At 39.4% G+C, this 23,143-nt stretch overlaps 1 protein-coding gene across 7 annotated transcripts in view; it reads left to right on the top strand.

Annotated features, from left to right (window-relative positions):
- The first annotated feature begins 655 nt into the window (after positions 1 to 655).
- LOC103717376 (probable ubiquitin-like-specific protease 2B) overlaps positions 656 to 23,143 on the top strand; it is a 36,745-nt gene continuing 14,257 nt past the window's right edge. For 2 of the 7 annotated variants that reach the window (XM_026808545.2, XM_008805735.4), the window contains exons 1-8: positions 660 to 1,044; positions 6,415 to 6,719; positions 6,816 to 6,909; positions 6,985 to 7,037; positions 9,453 to 9,647; positions 9,748 to 9,823; positions 17,632 to 17,737; positions 19,393 to 19,461. In XM_026808545.2, coding sequence (XP_026664346.2) covers positions 6,462 to 6,719; positions 6,816 to 6,909; positions 6,985 to 7,037; positions 9,453 to 9,647; positions 9,748 to 9,823; positions 17,632 to 17,737; positions 19,393 to 19,461 — 851 coding nt within the window. In that variant the 5' untranslated portion in view covers positions 660 to 1,044; positions 6,415 to 6,461. Of the gene's footprint in view, positions 1,045 to 6,414; positions 6,720 to 6,815; positions 6,910 to 6,984; positions 7,038 to 9,452; positions 9,648 to 9,747; positions 9,824 to 17,631; positions 17,738 to 19,392; positions 19,462 to 23,143 lie in introns of all 7 variants that reach the window. The other 5 variants (XM_008805736.4, XM_026808543.2, XM_008805733.4 and 2 more) reach the window with 5 other exon arrangements.

Raw genomic sequence — 23,143 nt, 5'->3', positions numbered from 1 at the left:
AGATATGTCAAGAGCTACAAATTCAAGCTTGGTGAGATTTGACATTATGAAATAAAAGGGAAGAAAAATATATTACCACAAATAAGTGAAGACCCTTATTTGGTTAGAGTCTCGTGTTGATAACGTGGTATAAAACTATAAGTAAAAGGTCATAAAGCAATAGAAAATAAAGAGAAAGAAAACACAAGAGAGCATGAGATATAAATGGCTCTTTTATTATTTCTTGCTTTTCTCTTTCCCAAGACTACATATCATCTATTTATTGGCCAAAGGAGAAAGATCAAAGGCCATAAATACATTAATTTATCATTAATGATGAAATTGGAGGGTTATGAGAAGTTGAATAATTATGGATGAATTTAGATGAATATTCATCTAGAGATGAAGATGAGAAGTCAAGATTTTATAACATAGCAGTAAATATAGCATATTATTTAAATAATCAAGGAGGGGCATTTTTGGATTTAAAAAAATTAAATTGGGACAAGCAAAGAATCCGCGGTTCCAAATCTAATCCAGGAACTATGGACCCGGGTTATACCCGGTTTGACCCAACTGTATCGGGCATAACTATCCCGACCCGCAAAATGTGATGTTCTTGGTCCTTTATCCCGGGATAATCGTAGACATGGGATAAAATCGGGTTAATGCTTTTCCCAAGTCTGCCCCCTGCTCTCGATCTGTCCTTCCCTCCCTTATTAATTCTCGCTCCTTTTTCTTCTTCTCAAATCGATGTACTAGAAGGCGATCCCTTTCCTCTCTCTTCTTCCCTTTATCCTTCTTGTTCTCGGCCAAATACCTAGTTTGGATTCCTTCTCCACCATCGCCGAGGGGAGATCGGTCGTCCGGGGCCCGAAACTAGGGTTTCCGGGTTCGAATCAGCTGACTTTTTGCCTGCGGTGAGGTGTTCCTCGCAGAAAGATCTCGCGGTCTACGATTTTAACGAAGAGGAGGAGGCCGTGGAGGCGGAGTCCGGAAAGTTCTCGGCGAGGATCCAGTCCAAGTTGAAGGAAGCAGAAACCAAGTATCAGTTCCTTGAGGCATGTAAGCCCTTTCCCACTCGAAACCTGAAACTAATTTGGACTTGCTTAATCAGTTGATTCTTTTGCTTAATTTCGTTGCTGAATCGTTTTGCGAATCTGAAACACATAGATGTTCTGGGTTTCTGTGATTCGAAGGATGAATTGTAGTAAAAAAGGGGAATTTATGTCTCTTCGTTTAAAGTGGCATTTCTAGCATGCTGGTAAAATCCTCTGGGTCAACCTGCCAAACTCTCTGCTATCTGCTAAACAGTGCATCTGTTAATTATACCATCACAAATTCAAAATTTACGATGGCACATGGTACAGTGAAGTCGATCATCTCTGAATTTTAGGCGTTCGGTTGGCTAGCTAGTAGAATATCGTCTTATGGAAAATATGGATTTTATCCAAAAGAATTGGATATATTGATCCTTCTGTGAGATTTGGCCCCTGCTACATCCTCAAAAGAATTGGTTTGCTAGATGTTTAGGCCTTTTTGAAATCTATTTATGGGTCACTAGTATTTTGGCTTTCCAGTTTGTAGGAAATGCATGCTTGTGCAAGTGGCCTGTGCAGGGGAGACATGATGATGTTCATTGTATGGACCTTGGGAGCATGTTTAGATGAGATGGAAATTAGGCCTGTTTTGAGTGATCCTTACTATTCCACCACATGTTTGGAATGAATATTATAAATACCAAATATAGTTATCAGCTATATGAGATTCTCTCTAGTGAGTCAAAACATTAGAACATCGGTCATAAAGATTTTGTTCCATATCCTTTTAAAACTTGTTCTTTTTTATTTTTGGAGGGGATGGAGGGAAGATCCATCTAGTGGAATTATCCATGTCCAAACACTTGGGAAACAGCTCCCTGGTTTCAAACCTAAGATTCTTCCATTTGGAGGAGCCAAGCTACTGTTTTATTGGCCAGCTCACAATTTCCTGTTGTTTACACTTAAACTTTTCTTGATCAACATTATCCACTTCAATATTTACCATGAAATTACAAAGACCAAATGAGCGTTTGGTTGGATAGAGGAGTATCTTATAGTAACTTGTGAGACTTTTGAATAATATCATAATAAGCTATTCAATATTAAAAAAGGAAAAAGGATCCTTATGGATCATGTTCGAAGGATTCTCTAGTCCTTGTAATAGCCTGCCCTTTATAGGTTAAAAAAAATTCTATCGATGTCATGACCCATAAGGATGCACTTTTTGATTCCATTCTCTTTTAGACTTCCTCTATTAAATTACTATGTAAGATGTTGCCTTAATTCCCCCCTCTTTCCCTCTTTTTTCCTTTCCAACCTTGCTATCTCCCACCCAAATAATGCTAGAAACAATCCGCCCCCTTTTGCTGCTAGCTTGGGTAGTTCTCTCCTACTCCATTTGTTGCTAGTTTGCATGACTTGCAAAAGTGGCCTTAATTTTTGGCTGCTCATCCATCGTCAATCTATCCTTTATCCTGAATTGACAACTCTTTTGCCTATTGCATATCTTCCATAGCCATCAATTAATAACCTCATTTTTTTCAGCCCTTCCGGCCCACCTTATCGCTTGAACCAACCATTATTGCCCCACTTTTTTCACCATGTCTAGCCACCATGACCTTTGCACCCAATCTTTTTCACCACCCTAACATAGATCCATCTTTGACTGCTACCGTTCGATGGCTGTGGCTTTTCTTGTTGCTGACGGGAATTGAGAATAAAGATGTAACATTGGGCTGGAAATTGAAGGCAAGATGTTTTATGGTGTTTTATGTTGATGACCATTATTGTGGGATCTTCACTTTTGTTTGTCTCATAGCATCTTTTAAAACGTGCTATGGTTCGAAAAGAAACCTCTAGTGGTAACTCTAAACTATAGGCAACATCTTGTAACTACCTATAATGACAAGATTGAAAATAGCTAGCAAGTGGCAGGCTGGCAGCTTCACCCTGTTTCATTCGGGTTTTAAAACACCGGTTTGAGGAGATTAGTAAAGGATTATTTTGTTCTTGACATGTGTTTTATTTTGGGTTAGGCATGTTGTAAGAGATGACACTATCAAATTGACTCACCGATAGTTAAGAGGGGGATTCAATTTGAGCTTATAGCAATAGTGCTAGAATATTGACCAAATCAAAATTAAGTTGATGTGACTGTTGTCACCCCTAATCATGGATTGAAGGTTTATGGCCAAGAGTAAGGATGTATATGAACTCAATGTTGTAGAGACTAGGAAAATAAAAGTAAGATGATCTGTCATATAGTGACTTGCATTGCAAATGCAACTTGCTTCAATCTTAGATTATACATCCTTTAAGGGTTTGTTTAAATGCCCAGATAGGCTATTTTAGGACAAGTTCTCCACACATTGGATGTTTAAGAGAGGCAAGACTGACACAAAATAAATTGGGTAGCGATGGAAGAGAAAACTTGATATGTTGGGGAGCTTGTAGATCATATAATCCCCAAAAGATACAGGATTCCTTCCCTGAGATGCTTTCCACTATCCTCAGATATTTGGAATCAGTTTAGAGAAATTCTTTACTCTCCCATGCTAACCTCTTCTAACCATCAAGGATACTTGGTATGCCATCCAAATAGAGGTGGCAATTGTGTCGGGTCAGGTCGGAAGTCCCAAACCTGAGCCTGTTATATTTAGTAAGCAGGTAATCTGATTCGAACTATTTAACCTATTTAATAAACAGGTCATATCGATTACCCTGTATAACCTATTAACCTATATAACTTGTATAATCTATATAACCTGTTTACATAAATTATTATTAACCACTAAACCAGTTAACTTGATTAACATAGACAATAATGATTCTTCACAGTCATCTAAAACTATAAAAGTGCATATTTGCTTTATAATGAGAATTAATAGAAATGATATAAGAGAATTAGAAATGATACCTCTTTCCAATGATTCAAAACTCAATATGGAATAATCCACGACAATTCATTTCATAGGTTACATCTTAGATTGTGGTAGTTCACTACCACATGGACCTTAAAAGGGAAAAAAATTCCACACCGATAAAAGTTGTGGACTTGTATTGAACTTATACCGTAGTTTATACAGGATTATGCTTATATCCACCAGAACACACACTCCGACCTAGTCGCAAAACAAGATGTTTGATAGAAAGATCTAATCTTGACCTATGACCTGCAAGCTTTTTATCAACCAAAGTTTAATCCATAAAAGGAAACCAATTATGATCAGCTACCGACATTATTTTAACACTCCAGCATGGATTTGGAAAAGCGAAGAAGGGAAGAGGAAGAGGAGGCTCAAATTCACCATTTAATCTGCACCTAAATCAAAATGACTGCAATCAGTTGGATGCAAAAGCAGACCATCCAAGATTAGTTGCCATTAGAAATGGCTGATTTTTGCTTCACGAATCAGCAAAATCTCATCCAAGAATCATCTTACCTCTTCATAAAAACGTAAAATCAAATATCATTTGTGGCCGAAGCTGTTACAGCCCGATATGATCTCTTAACAAAACTGCTTCCACTAGAAGATTATTGAGGTAGAAAGATTTTATCCAAGAATCATCTCTCGGCTTCTCTCTCTCTCTCTCTCCCCCCTTCCACCCTCTCCCTCTTTCGCCCTCCCTTCCTCGCCTCTCCCTCCCTCCCTCCCTCTCTTTTTCCCTTTTCTTCGCTCTTGTTTTGCCGGGTTTCTTGAACCGAGGTGCCAAACCGTGTTGGTTCACCCTTGGTATGATTTGGTATGCCCTTAATCGTGTGGTTCGAGGCAGTACAACATTCCATGACATATAGTAAAGATTTTATGTTCCTTTGCTTCCATGACCAAATCCTTAGAAACCCCCTTTTTGGACTTTATCACCACAGCCAGTGGAGATCAATCATCTTGGGCTTGGTCCTAGGCTTTATTCTAGAGTTTCCAAGCTTCAATCAGCTGAGTTCTCGCTTGTATGAGTTCCTGACAAAAGGATCTTGTTATCTACAATTTATAAAAGTCTTGTTCGCATGTATGCTAGAACCCAAAGTCGGCGGAACCATCTCGAACTGGGCGGTTTGGGTCGTACCGAGCTGTCTCGGCGGCGGACCGGGACGGTTCCGGCAATGAAAACGAAACCTGTTGCCGGAGGGGGAGAAGGAGAAGAAAAAAGAGGAAAAGAGAGAATGAGCTGGGGAGGGAGGGAGAGGGAGAGGAAGAGAGAGGGAGTTGGAGGCGAGCTGCGCGGAGGGGGGCTTTGCGACCGGGTCCTCTCTTTCGTTTGAAATAGGGGTCCAGCCCTTTTTTTTTATTTCGCGATTTTTAAGTGAAGTCGGCAAGCGTCTGTTTCGGACGAAACAGGGGACCTGGCCACGGAGCTCTCCTTCGCCTCCGCCCGGGTCGCTGGCCTCTGCCGGCCCTCTGTCTCCCTCCCTCTTTCCCCCTTCTCTCTCTCTTTTTTCTCTCCCGTTCGTCCTCTCCCCCGCCTCCTCTGTTATGTCAGTACGGGGCTGGCATGGAACGGTTTGGGGGCGTACCATTCTGCGCTGTCGGGCAACCGGTCCGGCCTTAGGATCCGGCACAGCAGACCCTGGAACCGTACCGTTCCGTGCCATCGGGCAACTGGTCCGGGCCCCGGTTCTTGCACAACAGACCCTGCTTGAACCTTTTCCTTTGTCCATGTTTTGTAATCAACTCCATCTATATTGTATGAGGATTCTTTGTCGCTGTTTTTGCGCTTTTAGTTTTGTTTAATGGCCAGTTCGCATTTAATAATTGGATAAATCTGCAATTTTTATCATGAAGTAGAATGTGTTCTTATTGGTGTTGCAACACTCAATAGTGGATCCTTTACAAACCTCTGAACCTTCTTAGAGTGGGTTTCGGGAATGGAGGATACTCCCTTAGCAAAATTCTGTCACAGGTGCCTATGATTTTTTTAGTTTTGATGTTTAATTATGATACATATAACACTCATCATCTCGAAGATTAGCAATCTCTGCTGATCAAATATTCTGCTACCAGAGGTCATCATTTGTCAATCATTTACCAACCTCATTTGCTATATACGTGTTGAGAATGAATACTTACTTACAAGGGGTATTTGAATGCCATCTTTAGTAAAATATTTAGGGGTTTCAAAATGATGGACTTCTAGTTAGAGAATCTTGGATCTTTTATGAATGCTTAACCTTTCATGCACATAGAAATATATTTTCTGTAAATTATTTATTTTACTTTAATCTCAATCTTTTCACTTTTATTTGATGATGCACTGTGTTATATCTTTCCTTGTTTATTAGTATTGTTGTTCTATGATGAACACTTGGAGCGAATAGTGAAATTCTGTTCTATGATGATTTATTAGTACATTTACTGTTGTTATTTTCTCATTTTATGTTTTTATCTCTTTGTTGCAGTCCACTCAAGCTTGAATTTAAGGCGAACAGATGTGACCAGTGCTTATATGGATTTGTGTGAAAGAGATAATGCCCGGGAGTCATGTATCATAGATACACCACAAAAAAATCTGGCTGCTTCTGATGAGAAAATTGAGTTCGATGAATTTATTGCATCCTCAACAAGTTATGAAGACAATGGTCATATACTCACAGATGAAAACGAACCTGAGATTCTTACAGGAACGGATCCTCTTATAATTAGAACTTCTGGTCTTGTAGTACCTTCTGTAGGCGACAAACAATTCTCAGAGTCTTCATCCGATGTATTCCATATTCTTACTGATTTCATTGGACCTGAATCTTTTGTGCTACTCTGTCCTTTTAATTCTTATTAGGTTCTCATATTGAAATGCTGTCAGGGAACAACAGTTGATGTGATTTCAGATGATGAAGGTAGCTGGGTGTCGGCATCTGATTCTCCATCAGCAACACATTCTGATGTCGAGAGTGAAGGTCATTTTTTACTCACAGGACTTCTGTTGTTATTGCTTAATACCTGTTTCGTGACTGCTTACTGTGTAATTTCAGGTTACTTAGAACACCGAGTCTCAGATAATTGTTACAGTGCATGTGCAGATACGGTAAGATTTTTTTTTCATGACCATATTTCTGGGGTATTACACTGGTGAACCTTTACAAAGCAAGATTAATGTTAATATATTTGATGCAAGGTATGCCGTACTAGTCCGAACCGGGCGGTATGGATACGGGTACGTACCGTACCGGTTCGGTACGGATTCTCGGCACGGATTGCGTACCGATACTCGGTACGCCAAAAAAAATCATACCGTACTGTACCGACACTGGGCTAGTGTGGCACCAGTACGGAGTCTAGTACCAAGACGAAGAACCTTGATTTGATGTTCTTTCCTTTTATCCTAAAAGAGTATCCGGGACATGAATAATTAATTTTGTTCTTTTCATAACTTAGAATATTCCCTGCCCATCCCTATGCCCCTTAGTTTTGGAGTTAGAGAATTGTTTTTGATATTAATGTCTAAGTGCATATACTATATTGTTTTTGGAGTTAGAGAGTTGTTTTTGACATTAATTTTCAAATGCATATACTATGTGGTTTATGATGCTTTGCGTCACTTCCCCAGTCACTTTATTTGATTTGATATAATAAATATGGATTATAAAGGATACACTTTTTTTATCAGTTGATGAAAAATTTTCCATCCCATTTCAAGGGACAATTTCAATGTTTTCATTCAATTGTATATCTATTTTTTTTCTTGCTGTGAGCTATTGATTTCCACAAGGTGGTGGAGCTCTGCCTCATTTGTTCATTTCTGTGATTGTCGAGGCACAAATTCCAAATTTTTGTATGTAAAATTCACAACAAATGCTACAAATCATCCAACCTATAAATATTGGGAAATATCTCTTTGTACAAGCAAGTTTCAATAAAACTGCATTTTGCCTACTTACAACCTAGGGAAATTACTATATACCACCGTATTTCCACAAAATCCTAAGCAACCTTTGGAGACTTTTCATTGTCTAGACTTCCATCCAACACTCTTTGACCCATGGATTGATAAATCCATGGTGTAAACTCAAGTGATGATACTCATCTGGATCCAATCCATGGTGTAAACTCAAGTGATGATACTCATCTGGATCCACCTGATGTAATCCATGGGTTTTTCAACCCACCAAAACATAATTATCTGCAACATCAGAGAGAGTAGTTGGTTGATATTTATCAGAGATAGGTATACCTAGACTTTAAGTTAAGATGCTAAACTTAAATTGATGGAACCCATCCTCAGTCTCTAATGGAACTCATTGCCAACTATGGTCATTAAAGCATTGTGTTCATCAATCCATGGTTTTATCAGCCGAAGGGGAAAGAAAAGGAGAATGATAACTCTTTGGCATGAACTTACAGTTACACAGAGCAAGAGCAGAAAGTTCCAAGTGTTGGAATAGGGAAGTGGCCATCCTTCAATTTCTGGAGAGTGGGAACAACAAAATTGCCTGTATAAAATGAATGGTGATATATTTTATGGTTTTTTCAGTGATTTTTTCAATATCTCGATCCAAGATCAAGTGAGTAAAAAATTTTAATTATAGTTTTTTTTTCCAAGTTAAACGTTATACAGACGAAGCTGTGATAGGAGTAAGAATGAGTTTCTGTAATGGATGCAAAGTGGAAATAATAGTTTTCAAACCTAGGCGTGCATCTTAAATTTTATATCACAGGAAGGGGTTCCACTAGAGGAAATAGTAGATCCCCTTTGTAAAATGGTGCAATTCTAAATCGTGTAATTCACTTTGTCAATGTTGATGCATTCAGTCCAAACAAGGGTCTGTGCGACTTGTGGTACAATAGCCCACTCATTAGGTATATCTGGCTCTGATGCAGTTGATGACATAGAGTTGCAATTGGCAAAATGACGCAGAAACAAAACATAACTGGATGAGATGGAGTGATTTTTCTGGTCATTAGACCTGCAGCTTTTTTTGGTTGATGATCAGCCTGAAGGTTATGTTTTTGTTATTTTAAGTTCTCTTATACATCCCCCACTTAAATCTATGCCTTACAAGCTGCATCAATTGAAATGTGAATATTGAATGCTTATTGCGAGAAACTAGAGTTGATGTTTTGTTATATGGTATTTAAGGCATTCTAGTTAATTAAGCATACGGATGTGTCGTGGAAGGTCAGGTAGTATTGGCTCAAGTTTGTGGTTGCTGACATGCTGGACATTTGAGAGCTCTTGCCTAGTTTTTGGATAACTTGCTATTTCTTAATGGTGTATGCTTTAATTTGTAATGTAAATTACCATCAGCAGGATACTTCATGGTTACTTTTTCTTATTATGTTTTTAAATTTTCATTCCTCTATTTTAATTGTATTGGTCATTTGTTCTGGTTGCTGTTCTTATCGTTTCTTTAAACCTTTTTAGTTCTGCATGTTCCTGCTTGTTTTATTTGTTATCATCATTCAATATACTTAATTAATACTCTTTTTTTGTGGCTTGCAGGTGGATGACAACATGGCTGTCATAGTTTTCCCTGATTATGTTATATATAAGAACATGCTGTGTGGAGACTCTCGGTTAACCTTCTTCACAGATTGCATTAAGATTGAGTGTTCGGATGTCAGTGGAAATGGAAAATTTGTTTTAGAATGTGCAATTGCTGATATCATTTATATTCATCGCCAGTGGAGTGGAAGTGTGGGTGTTGCTGCAGACTTTAATTTAAAAATCAAATTGGGTACTATACCGTATCTCATTGCTTTTGGTTGTTTGTGATATCATCGTCTTCTTATTACAGGTTGAAGCTGCTTTGGTTAAACTTTGTTTTAAAGCAACTGATGCTAATGGAAATGAAAAACCTCACAATGATGGTGGTATGTCTTTTCCCAAATATTTTCATTGCCGATTCCATCATTTGGCACCTTTCTATTCTAAAATTGCCTTATTTATTTTGAGTCACTTGTTTTGTTATCTATGGAGCTGCATCAACATCCACCATGCCTTTTTCTCCTAATTTTTTATCAGTTTGTCTTGGCAATTAAAATTTCAGTTTAGTGGTGAGATAGGCATACTTTGTATGTTCAGTTTGGACTGTAGAGTTAACTGAGTCTACTTTAGCCTATGACTGCAGGGAACTGATACATTAAGTTCTAACTAGGCAGACAACACTCTTCCTTTTTTTTTTGCTTAAATATATGAAAATTCTCTTATTTTTTGTTACGTTATGTTTGTGAATATTATATGATTGCAAGAATTCGTATTTGACCATATCAGATGGAAGGAGAAATTGCTAAATAGCTTGATCTCTAAGTTGTACGGTATCACCATTCATGAAAAAAAAATGGCTGTTGCTTATCTAGTTGTTAACCCATTTTTATTCAAATAATTGTTTAGATATGTTTCCTATGACTTTTCATTGTTCGGACTTCAGAGCGTGTGGATTTGGTTTCCGAACTCTAGAAGAAGGCTTTCAAAGAGCAGATTGAAAAGCTGGTTCTGCTTGTTGTAATCCCAGCTCAATTTCGTAACATTTAGATGTGTCGATGAAGAATAATGCCATTTAACTGTTTATTGATGCTATCAGATTCCCTCTTTGGCTTCCTCTCCTAGGTACTCTAGAGGAGCTTTCTTTGACCGCTTATTGGCTACTCCAGACTTTTTCTGAGATTGAAGGCTTAGTTTTGTCAACCTAATTAGATAAATATTCTTTATGAACAAGTTGGTGGTTAGGAGTTCCTCACCTAATGAATATATACTTCCCTTCTGTGAAACATGCATATGCAACATGCTCTATTTTGTGTGAGTTATCACCACCAGAATTTGAAATGAATTAGAAAGCATATTTGTGATTGCATCACCAATGCACTGAACTTTTATTGTTCACAATCAGGGACTCATTGGGTTTGCAATGCTTAAATGGCTTTCCAAGGTCAAATTTCTTGGGACAATTTTCTTGGCAAATGTTTCGGGCATATAGAGGTGTTGAGCGTGGATGTATAAAACAATGCACATTTTAATTCACCACCAAAATACGTTATAAGATGCACATTTCTGAAGATTTTTTAAGGAAACTTAAGTTAGGCTTTTTTTTTGGTTTAATTGGCAGTACTCTCTTTCTCCTGTGACTCCTGATTGCTGCTTATATATCATTCATACTCTACTTTGATAGACTTAACTGGGGCATATGCCATGTTCCAAGGTGATAACTTTTTATTCTTAAGAGTAGCTGGGAGCCATAGTTACCAATCATTGTTTCAATTAGTTATTGTGGAGTTTATAAATCCTTATTCTCATCAATCAAATTAGGGGCAACATCTTTTGTTATTTTAAACTTTTCTAAAGCCTTTCTCATTAATTCCATCTACATTTGGTTTAGGTCCTCCCTCTATATAGGCATTTCAATGTAGTTCTAGGCAGCTTTCCAGATTGGTGATTTCTTAGATCTTCGTTGCTCATGTCCATACCATCTTAATTGTCTCTCCATCACTCTACTTTTAATTGGTGCCACTCTACAATGCCTCCATTGTACTTGTTCCTTACCCTATTCTTTGAAGTTCTATTGCAAATCCATCCCAACATTCTCATTTCTACCACAGACATCTTATGTGCTAGGCACTTCTAATTGCCAAACATTTTGAAGTGTACAACAGTCTTAAGCCTTGTCCTAGTCTTATTAAATTACCTTTAGCTTGTCAAGGCATTAGTCAGTTGCATAACACTCCAAATGCAACTTACCGATTACACTCCAAATGTACCTTACCAGTTCATTCACGCACCTTTATTAGAATATTTCTTCTTCCATCTCATTATTCCATTGAAGTATGGCCAGAATATTTAACCATGATTTGAAACTAGGGTCAATTTTGGCTCTCCTAGCTGAAACTAATTTATAGATTCTTTCTCATTTGCATACTTTTTCTGTTTCTTTAAATGTATGGAATCATTTTCCCTAGATAAACTTGAAATTTGCAAGTTGAGAACATGTGGAAGTACCAAGATGTTTTGATTTCAAAGGCATTGGAGGAAAGAAAAATTTTTGGACATAGGTTGGCCCAGCGTATGCCGAACCGGCTCGTACCGGCCGGTACGGGCCGGTACAAACCGGTCCGGCCAGCTACCGGTACGGCGGAGCCGTGGAAACCGGTACGAACCGGTTCCTCGCCGGAGACGAAGAAGACGAGGAGAAAAAGAGGGAGCGCGGGGAAGAGAGGGAGGGAGTCCACCTTCGGCCGCCATCGGAGAGCCGCGGAGGGGCGTCGGAGGCCGGTGGGGGGCGGCGGAGCCGGGCGGGGGACGGGGGAGCCCGCGGGGGCGCTGCGGAGGCCGCGGCCGCGGCCGCGTCACTGTTTCGAAAGAAACAGGGACGCGGCCGCGTTTTTTAATTTAGGGATTTTAAGTGAAGTCGGCAAATCGGTTGCCGACTTCACTTAAAAATCCCCAAATTTTTTAATTTGGGGATTTTTAAGTGAAGTCGGCAACCGATGTGCCGACTTCACTTAAAATCCCCAAATTAAAAACGCGGCCGCGTCCCCTGTTTCTTTCGAAACAGTGGACGCGGCTGCGGCCGCGGCCTCCGCAGCGCCCCCGCGGGCTTCGCCGCCCCCCGCCGGCCTCCGCCGCCCCCCACCGGCCTCCGACGCCCCTCCGCGGCTCTCCGATGGCGGCCGGAGGTGGGCTTTCTCCCTCTCTTCCCCGCGCTCTCTCTGGTGCTCTTCTTCTTCCCCGGTTCCGGCGGGGAAGAGCTTCCCGGTTCGTACCGCCCGGAGCACGGTACGAACCGGCCCGTACCGGTCCGGTAGGCAACCGGTACGCCTACCGGATCCGGTACGGTGGACCTTGGGTTGGCCTATCCTAGAGCCTACATTTCATAAATATTTTTGCTATTGGATTTTTGATTGCTAATGATACAGTGAACTTTTAACATGAATTTTTGAGCATTTTATGTTCAACAAATATTTATATATGTTTTGATTGTGTGAAAGTATTAAATAGTAGATCTATAAGTAGGATTACAATTGGTTCTACATATCAAATAGTAGATCTATAAGTAGTGTTATAGAAGGGTCTAAGTATCAAATAGTATATCTATAAGTGGGGTTACCAATGGGTCTCGTCATCCCATGACCTGGCCTAGTTAGGTCCACCCCAACATGATTGTTATGCTCTTAGGGCATGTTTGGTTGGGGGGAGTTGGACTCTGGAATGGGAATGGGAATGAGTGACTTCCATTCTAGCCATTTGGTCCGGGGGAGTTTCTTTCCCATTCCGATTCTAGGAGGAAATGGGAATGCCCCAATCCTCCAAAATCTAATTTCTACTCTCCCCTAGTATTCAAATCTGATTCTGATTTCAGTCACGAACCAAACATGTTGGGGGGTATGGCCATTCTGATTCTCATTCCATTCTAATTCTGTTTCCAATTCCGATTTCCATCACGAACCAAACATGCCCTTAAGTTGTCTGAAAAATTACCCTTTTCAAAACTGGGAAGGATCTTGCTCATATTTTTTCCTACCCAGCCCGACCTGTGCCCTAATCGGGTCTAAAATAGGTCAAACATTAGATGATCTGGCCAAATCCAACCATGAACCTGGTTCGATCTGACTTAATCCAATACCCTATAGTTTTGTTGTAATTCCTAATTTCTTCATCACTATCCATTTGCCATGTTTGGACTTGTAGGTTAGGTATATGAACACTATATGTAGCTTGAGGACTCAACTATGTTTGAGCCTAGATCATGTCCGTGTCATTAGTAGCATCATTCCACACCAATACCCTTCTTCAGTTTTCTTCGCTTGTCCATGTCATTATTAGTTTTCCTTCAACACATACAATGGATGGTGTAGATTTCATATATCTTGCATTGAGCTTGAACTCCAGACTTGACCTATCCTAGACCCAAATACTTTAGGTTGGGTTTGGCCCATCTAGACCTGATGGATTTAAAAATTTTTCATGGTCATGTTGACTCAGCCCAGTTTGCCAATGGGCTGGTTCTGGGTCTAAAATCATGTGTAAAAGAATATTGGCTCAGGTCAGGGTCATGCTTGACTTAGTCTGGACTGGGCTTGGTTTTAGGCATAAGTCCCATACACCATTATATATTTTGAAAGATGTCCGCGTTATTACTAGGGACTAATTTTATTTTTCTTCACTTATTTATTTTTTAATTTTTGATTCACATTTTGGATTTATCTTTAACTTTCAGGTTGAAGCTATCAATGCTAGAAAAAAAAACAAAACAAAATTGCTTAAATTGGAACTCATTTGGACTTTTGAATTTGAAACCATGTTTTTGATCCTTCATTCATTTTGTATGGGACAACACGTCAAAACCAATTAGCTTAAGTTGTCTTTTAGCCATCACTTACAATCGGGGCTTGCATACCTACCATGGGAAGTTAGATCCCCCATGGTCTGCATCCTACCGGAGGCCCAAGTAGGGGGCGAAGAGGCTCCATGGGCAGATTGAGAGAGAGCGAGTGATTGAGAGAGTTTGAGATCAAGAGGGAGAGATAGAAAGTGAGCGATTGAGGTCGAGAGGGAGGAATTGAAAGTGAGCGATTGAGAGAGTTTGTGGGTGTGGGGGGGGGGGGAGAGAGAGAGAGAGGGGGGGGGGGGCAAGCGAGTTGATCGAGAGAGTTTGGGAAGGGCGGATCTAGAGAGAGAGAGAGTTTGGCGAGGGGAAGAGTTTTTTAAAGGAATGGTTCGGTCGAATTGGTATATGCTGGTCAGATCAAATCCAAACTGAGCAGAACCGCTCATTCTGCTTGGTTTGGAATCTTTAAAATAGCATTTGATCGGTTCTGCACCTTTTCCAACCAAGCATCCAAACTGATCCACTTCTGCACCAGTTTGGGTTGGTACAGATGGGGCAGTTTGGGTTGGGTTGGCAGATGCTTGTTACAAACATTTTCTGCCTTTTCAGTCGGTTGTACAAATTGGTGCTAAAGTTGTTTTGGGAAAAAAGATCACGGTGGCTACCATAGTGGTTTTAGAGTTCAGCTATCAGACCACAGCCCTGGGTGGTTTAGATGGTGTTAAAGCCTGTGGCTGGTGCCATGCCAGCTGCAAACCTGATATGACGCTCCATGGTGGGCCCAAGTTAGGCACCATGAAACCACAGTGGCTAGTGAATTTTTTTTCCCCTCCTGAATAATGGTACGAAACCATTACTTCCTCATTGACTCTTGGTAGCATTGTTCTGTTTGCGTTATTTAGTAAATAATGATGTTACAACTAATACAATAATGTGACTGCAAGAAACAACTGATTAGTTATCCCTAGTTATTAAATGTTCATATTGACAACAACTAGTATATTAATTACTAAATGGTCGTTGAATTTAAATTAAGTGCATGTGCGTTGTGCTTGTACTAAAGTCTAGATTGATTGTTGGCATTAATTCAATCAGTTTTGAATATACACTCTCATTGCTACACATCTTTTGATATAAAAAATCACTGCTATTTTGTATATGTTATTAGATATAATCTTACCTATAAACTAATTCTCATTCTTATTGGTTTTATTTTCATGTGGTAAAGAAATAGTTTTGTGTTTCAATTTTGGACATCTGTTTGTTATGGACGTTGTTTATTATGTTTGGTGGATGATATTATATTATATTATTCATCTTAATTTTCATTGTCCATATCTTTGTGGTGTTTCATATTTTTGTTATTGATGTTTTTTCCTCTTATCTCTTTTTCATAACGTTCATATGAAATATTGTTTATTGAATTCTTAGTAATGTAGATAGCTAATATATTTTAGGCCTGCCTAGCCAATCTCTTTTTAGTATCATTTGCTCTTAACATAAAACCTGCTAAAAAAGTAGTAGGACAATACAAGAGATACACTATCATGTCAAGTAATTTGTTCTGGTGTTGTAGGTTTTGAGCTGATCCTGGTAAATGATTTTGATGTTGGTAGCAGACATTTGAACAATATGATTATTACATATAGATTGTCCAATGCTTAGAGGAGTAGGTACATTGCTAGTAGCTGTTTTGAATTTTGGCCAATGTTTGGAACCTAATGACTTGGACCAAGTTGCCATTGGTGGTTGTGTCATGGATTTTCCGTTAAATTTTGTGTCACCCATGGTTTGAGCGGCTAAAAGCTATAGCTTTTGGAAATTTTCCCAAATATATGGCTCCCACTATACCATTACTGCTAGAGCTTTCTTCCACCATTCTCCAATTGAGGTCTCCCATCAGACTTCACCTCCCATTAGGTCTCACCGCCATTGTCTACTAGGCCTCCCATTAGATCTCGCTTCCTACCAGCTCTTGTTGTCCCTCTGATCGGGCTTGTCGTCTCACCACCTTGGCCCCCATGAGATCGCATCTTCTCGCCTCACCTCCCACGAATTCTTGTCACCTCATCTTTGCTCCGACATGGTCATGTCCTCTAACCTTGGATTCCATTGTATTTGGCTGGGCTGTGTTCGATACCACCAGATCTTTTCATGCCGCCCCAATCCCCTCTAGGTTTGACCACGAAACTTTGATCCCACGTGAGAGCTAACCAAGCCCTTCTCTCTTTCTTCTTGTTTTTAGGACCTAGACATGTCAAACTTGGTTCAACGATATGATTTGAATGGATGAACCAAGGTATGCTGTGCTGATACTAGACTCGTATTGGTTTCCCGGTAGTACAGTATGGTGCTATGCCTTTCTGTTCTGAGCCATACTGACAAAGCCAGACCTATTAAGGGAGGGGGAGAGGGAGAAGGAAAGGGGGGAAAAGAGAGAGGGCTTTCGAGCCCCCATATCCTCCGTAGGTGGCGGCCGCACGAAACAGAGGCTCTGCCCCTTTTGTTTTTTTTGAACTTTCTTAAGTGATGTTGGCAATCCGTCCCTTTCCCTCCTACTCTTTCCCTTCTTCCCTCTCCCCGCCTCTCTTTTCCTCTCTTTTCTTCTCCCTCTCTCGTTCCCTCGCTGGATATCTCGAATGGAGGGGCAGAACCATGTTGGTTCGCCTTTGAACTGTATGCCTAGAACTGGGCGGTTCGGGATGGTACAACCTTCTTTGGGTTGAACCATTCGGGTCATTATACCAATTTTCAGGTTTACGTTTGAACCAACCCATAAAAATTGGTGGGGGACGGGTCAAACAGATTTACTCAAGAGGGTTGACTGGGTTTCTAAACACTGGTTTCGACTGTCAACAATGATTCTGTTTCTATGCTAGCTTGTTTGTTGTGAAAGGTTAATTAACTTGGTGGTTGCTGATTATGTATAAGTTGCAGGCATACACTGCATTCATTTGAGTAAAAAATATTTGACTATAGCTCTATTTGTGCCATCTTCAATGATCTAGACCATGTGTCTGAGTGTGGAAACCAGTTCTGGCTGGTAATATAATTTCCTGTACTGAATTAACAGGAACTTTTCATTCTGCACGAAATTAAAATTTTGAACTGCTATCTGTAGTTAACTATTATATTGCTCTTTAGATTCTCATTCTAAGGAAATACAAGAACAAATTGAAGAGCTATCTGTCTCCATGTTTCATTATATGTTTCTGCATACATGTCTTGCCAGCATGGGTTTTATATGTAGTTAGTCAGATAGATCAGTATATTATTAGTGCTTTTTAATCTCGCTGAAGCTTTATTTCCCTTTTTGATGGGCTGACTGACATGATCTTTTCGAATTGAAATTACTTGTAGAATTGAAGATAATATTTGCCATTGCTGATACACATTGGTTTGAAAAGGAGCAGAAAATCAGGAATCTGGCAGAAAGATATGGAGATATTTGGAACGCTCTTCCTAAGTAAGATTTTAAAATTCAAAATTATTAGAAAACAAATACCCTTGTTCATGCATTTGGAAATTTAAGCGAACTCCCGATCTATAGGTAAAGAGATGATCTTGTTTTCTGTAGCAATGGGATTTCTTCTATCTTGACTACATAATGTAGTTTATCTCTTCCTCAAGTCCAGGCTCCAGAAACTCAGTTATAGATCTGGTTTACTCGGGCCTACCAGACTTTGATTTCAGCAATTTCAATCTGTGTTTAAAGTTTTGGTCAGAATATCATTAAATATAACAAAAAATTAGGAAAATAATTGAAGAACAATACAAGAAAGCTTATGTTACAGAATTTAGAATATCTGGTTTTGTTTGGATAATTAGATATATGGTTTTGGTATTCAGACAGAAAGTCTCTAAATTGAGCAGAAAGGGAAGCCTGAAAATATATAAGCTTAAAATAGATCAAAAACAATGAAATTTTCAAAAATTCATGGGACAAATCAACTTGATGCATGATACACTGTTCAGTTCTCTTGAAAATTAGATTAGCCAATGCATAACTATTTTAATATGTAAAAAATTAACGTGTACAAGTACAAAACTGCATGCAAATAATTACTCAATATCTGGGTTAGCATCAAGTAATAACCAAATGCAAACATCTAGATTTTAATTATAAAGTTTGAGGAGAAACTTAACTACAATCATGTGTGGATCATCATTTTTTAATAAGATTTGAGCAAAGATCTCATCAATTTCAGTTAAAATCTCGTGAATGTTGTGTCAATCAAGGGGACTCAATCTGCTATCTGGAGTCTATGGACTCTTTTCTCTTTCTTCTCCTTATAAAATTTCTCGAAATTCAAAAATATCTCTTACATCTGAAATAAAATTAAATTTCTCTGAAGTTCATGGAACTTAACTACAATTACTTCTAATGATGTCAAAATTTACAAGTCTATCTTTAATTTTATATAGTTTTTGTCAATTTATCACTCATGTTTCAATGGGGGTACTGCAGGTTTTTGTCTTAGTCAGAATACTGAAAATTCATTTGACAAGTCTTTGTCTATCTGAAAATTTACTAGAATGAGTAATTTGGTTTTATTATATCTGCAGCTATGTGAGTCAGAATCCCTTCTTTTAACTTGAAATTATAGAAAATGACCTAAAATTGATGGTAGTTAGTAGTTATCCATATACATTGAAATAAATGAAGAAATGCTTGGAAAATGGGCACTGAAAGATGAAATAATCAACTGTTGTGTACTTGTGGCGAATATTGTTAGTATCTGTGCGACACATTCAACTATAAATATAATATAATGCAATCTTGCGCTTACAGTTTATATAACATTTTTTAAGGCAACTGTATTCATCTGCTTAAATTCTTTCGGCATATTTTTCCTGCATTTTTTTAATTAAAAAATGTTCCTTGGTGGCCTCATATATTTTGATGCATTCTTGACTTTGCTGTGTAACATCACTAATATTTTTACTGCAACTATTGAAAGCTTTATGTTATGTGTATTTTAGTTAGTGCTCTTGTATCTCTCCTGCAGATGAAGACTATTAGCTATTGCATGTTTAACCATCTTTTCAGCTATAAAGATTATCAGACTGAGCTTGTGTTCGTCTAATGGCTGTTTTGCAACACATGATCTGTGTTTGCAGTGATGATCTGGTGGGGGGAGACGACACCTTGGTCCCTGATATGTTGTTTTCAAGGCAATGCTTTACTGAGTGAGTATGACTAGCCTTAGCATGCCTATTTCTTTTTGGTGCTATTTGGTTAGTAATTTTTGATATTCACTGCTCAACTATTAATTTTATTTGAATACATGCACAGACACATATCTATGTAAACAAATAACCACTTTCACAACAACGTGTATAAGCTTGTATTTATAGATAGGTTTCTATGGGTGCCGACATGCATTCACACACTCGTTTGTGCATATTTGAGATCTGTTTGTAACGTGCATTCCTAGTTTTGTATCATTTTCATAATGCAGTGTTGGAGGAGAGGGAAGAGGAGGTTGGGGGGGGGGGGGGCTTGGTACATGATGATGTACATGGATATCATTACTCTTGCAAAATGTATCAAGTGAGCACTGAAAGCGAAAAAAAATGTTGAATGGTAGGTGAAAATAAGCAGCAAAAGCTTTTATAACAAGGTAATACCAAAAATCAGGGGAAGCAACACCCAGCAAATGTGAGAGGCTATAATGAGCATAATTTTGTAGTGTGTTGAAAACTGAATCGGTGGTGTTGACTGGTACTCATCGTGCATCTATTTTTTATTTCAGTTCTGTTTCTCTTTGTTTACTAGTTGGTGTACCCACTAGCTCTCCTTCATTTTACTATGCTTGTTTTTTGTTTTCTTGAGGTCTAAGTGTGAAAATTTCGCATAAACTTGGGACTTGCTGTCCCTTGGGAATTGAAGGTCATTCTCTCTGACACAAAGCAGGTAAGCACACGTATCAAATAGATTTGTGGTATACTCTTCTCTTTCTTCACTTAAATTCTTTCATGGATTCAAGTGTTTTGTGCTGGTGCCATGCCGATTAGGCACTAGCTTAGTACATGCTGGATGACTTACCATGCCCATGTTTGGCACACAGTGAGCATCCAGCTAGTTTTCATGGCATGCAAGGGCTTAGACAGAAGCACATATTTGGTGCCTCCTTTTCATTTCTAAATATTCTGACTTTTTTCTAAGGATCTTAGGTATTTTTATATGCAAGAAAACTTGTATTAAACTTGAGAAAATAGTACACTAGAATCAAAAGTTAGGGCATGCATGCTTGCTTATTACTATGCAATACATTCTACAACGTAATATGGTATAGTGTTACACCTTACCGTATTAGCACCAAAAACAAGATATTAGCATGCTCTTTGGTTACTTGTGAATCCATTTTCATACGAAAGGATTTGCAATTGCCAATAGAAATGGTGTAATTCTATTTGTAGTTGCAAAAACTGTTTTCTATTTGGTTGCATGTAACTGATAACCTGAGTTATCAAAGGCTCAAGGCATGCTGAGGCACTAAAGTATCTTTGAGCCCAAGCGCAAGGCAAAGTGAGATGTGTGCGTCAGCAAGGAAAAAGTGCTATACATATGTATGTATGTATATGCATATATATGCATTGATTCATGTATCTATGTATATCTGTACATTTTTATGTATGTATATGTATGTAGCAGAACCATGCACAACAAAAAGAGATGGACATAGGCACCTCAACAATTTCAGCTACACCCACAAGCAGTCAAAAATCCATATGCACACGCCACAACAGTCTTAGCCACCCATGATCACATACAAAGTCACAAAGGCTGCTTTTTGTGGTGTGCCTTGCACCTTAGTCTCACTGCTAACAATAATGCTGATATCTGCAAATCCATTTGTTGTGTTTGGTTGTACAGTGTTGAAAGAGGTGTAGTAACCTGTAAATGATCACAATGAACTAATTAATTAAGGTAAAGTTTCATGTGTCATGGTTGAGACAAGTCACCGGAGAGAGTGGTGGGGCAGTGGAAAAGGAGAGGGATGAGAGAGGTGCAAGGTCGGAGAAACCGGTACCGGGCACTATTCCGGTTTTCCGGCAGCACGAGTTGGTACGGGTTGTGCCGGGCTTGTACTGACGAACCGGACACCGGTGGAGAGGAAAAGAGAGAGAGAGGGAGGGTGGCGGACGCCGGTGGAGGCCGCGGTCGGACCTTTGTTTCATTCGAAACAGGGGAACCGGTTGCGGCCTTGCCCCCCATGGCCCTCGCCGGCCTCCGCCAGCCCCCACCGGCCCTCCCGACCTCTCCCTCTCCCTCCCTCTCTCGCTCGCTCTCTCTTTCCTTCTCCGGCTTCAGCAATGAGTCTCGTTTCCTCCTCATATCCTAAAAATAGAAAAAAGTGTTGTATAGTATACATAGTAGGAGGGAGGGAAAAAAACTCCTATTGATTGAGGGTTTTGGAGGACATGATATGCTCCGTCGTTGCCGGAACTGTATCGGTGAGCCACCGGTACGGCTCGGATCGGCCGGAACTGTCTGGTTTGGGACGGTTCTGCCGACCTTGGAGAGGTGGAAGAGGAGAGAGGAGGTGGTAGACATTGGAGTGGGAAGAGGATGATGGTGGAAGGTGATGCAAGTTGTGAGGAGAGAGAAATGGAAGAGGACTGGTTGCAACTGGTGAGGGAGGGAGATGGCTCTTGGACCATGGATTTGCCAATGGTGTCATAAGGGGGGAGTATGTATAACTACAGTAAATTATTATATAATATATTGTTAATTATATTGTGTGTATATGGGACCTCCAGAGGTTAAATCCTAGTCCCAACCCAGTGGAAGGGGTGATGATGTTGCTGTCTATATTAGAATGGGTTTAAAATGTCTCCCACCCAACCTGCAACTCCAAGTTATAAAATCTTTTGAAGGCAATTTTGAATTCAAAAAATGCTGTGACTTATGGGGCCTTTTTTCTAACCAAGTTGCAGCCTTACAAATAAATTGTAGGTGACCAAACAATTGCAGAACTTTACATGCAACTTCTGGAATAGAATTTGTGTTGACCTATTTGCAAGCAACCAAATAGCCCCTAGATGATGGATACATGGCAATCATTTGCTAAAACACATACTTTAGTGAGTCAATGAAAACACTATATCATATGACAACACTTTATCAGAAATTATTAGTGATCTTTCATCAATTGCACAAAGATTTTGTCAATTTGGCATAGTTGGCTTCTATCCATGCTAGAAAACAAGCTCCCCGCATCCTAAATGAAGAAAACAATGGATAATGCAAGGAAACAAAAGAAGGATCTGTTCACTTTTGGTTTGCGCTGGTTGTATATTGAATTGGTATTGTTCAATATGGCTGATAAAGCGAGTACCTTATAGGCATGTTGGTGCATGCTCGTGATGGCCCAGCACAGTAAGTGCTATGTTGTAGCATTGTGAACCATGATTGTTGTAACACAATATTAAAGCAACAAACCAATCTTGAATTAGACCAAATAACACCTCGTTGGTGCGGAACAAGTGATAGGGTTCTAATATGTGAATTTGAATTGCAAGCTAGTGACTAAGGGAAGATGATAAGTTTTAGGGTTTTAGTAATAAATTAACGAACTTGTGCTACCAAAACACTTGTTAGCTTGTATTGGATACCAAAATTGTCGGTGAAATTATGGCTTGCTTTATTCCACAACCATTAGTGCCCTTGTAATCCACCAAGGGTTGAAAGGAATCCACCTTATGAAGAATAGACACTAACATGCAAGGATTGTTGTGCCAGTACTGGGACCCGTACTGATTGCTCGGTGGCACGGTTCGGTACGATACTGTGCCATTCTATGCCGAGCCTGCACTGATATAGTAGCACTGGAGGAGGGCGGGGGAGAGGGAGAACGGGAAAGAG

This window comes from Phoenix dactylifera, unplaced genomic scaffold (assembly GCF_009389715.1).
Source record: "Phoenix dactylifera cultivar Barhee BC4 unplaced genomic scaffold, palm_55x_up_171113_PBpolish2nd_filt_p 001156F, whole genome shotgun sequence".
NCBI classification, from domain to species: Eukaryota; Viridiplantae; Streptophyta; class Magnoliopsida; order Arecales; family Arecaceae; genus Phoenix; species Phoenix dactylifera.
The sequence above is the reverse complement of the archived record's forward strand: the minus strand, read 5'-3'. Positions and strand labels throughout refer to the sequence as shown.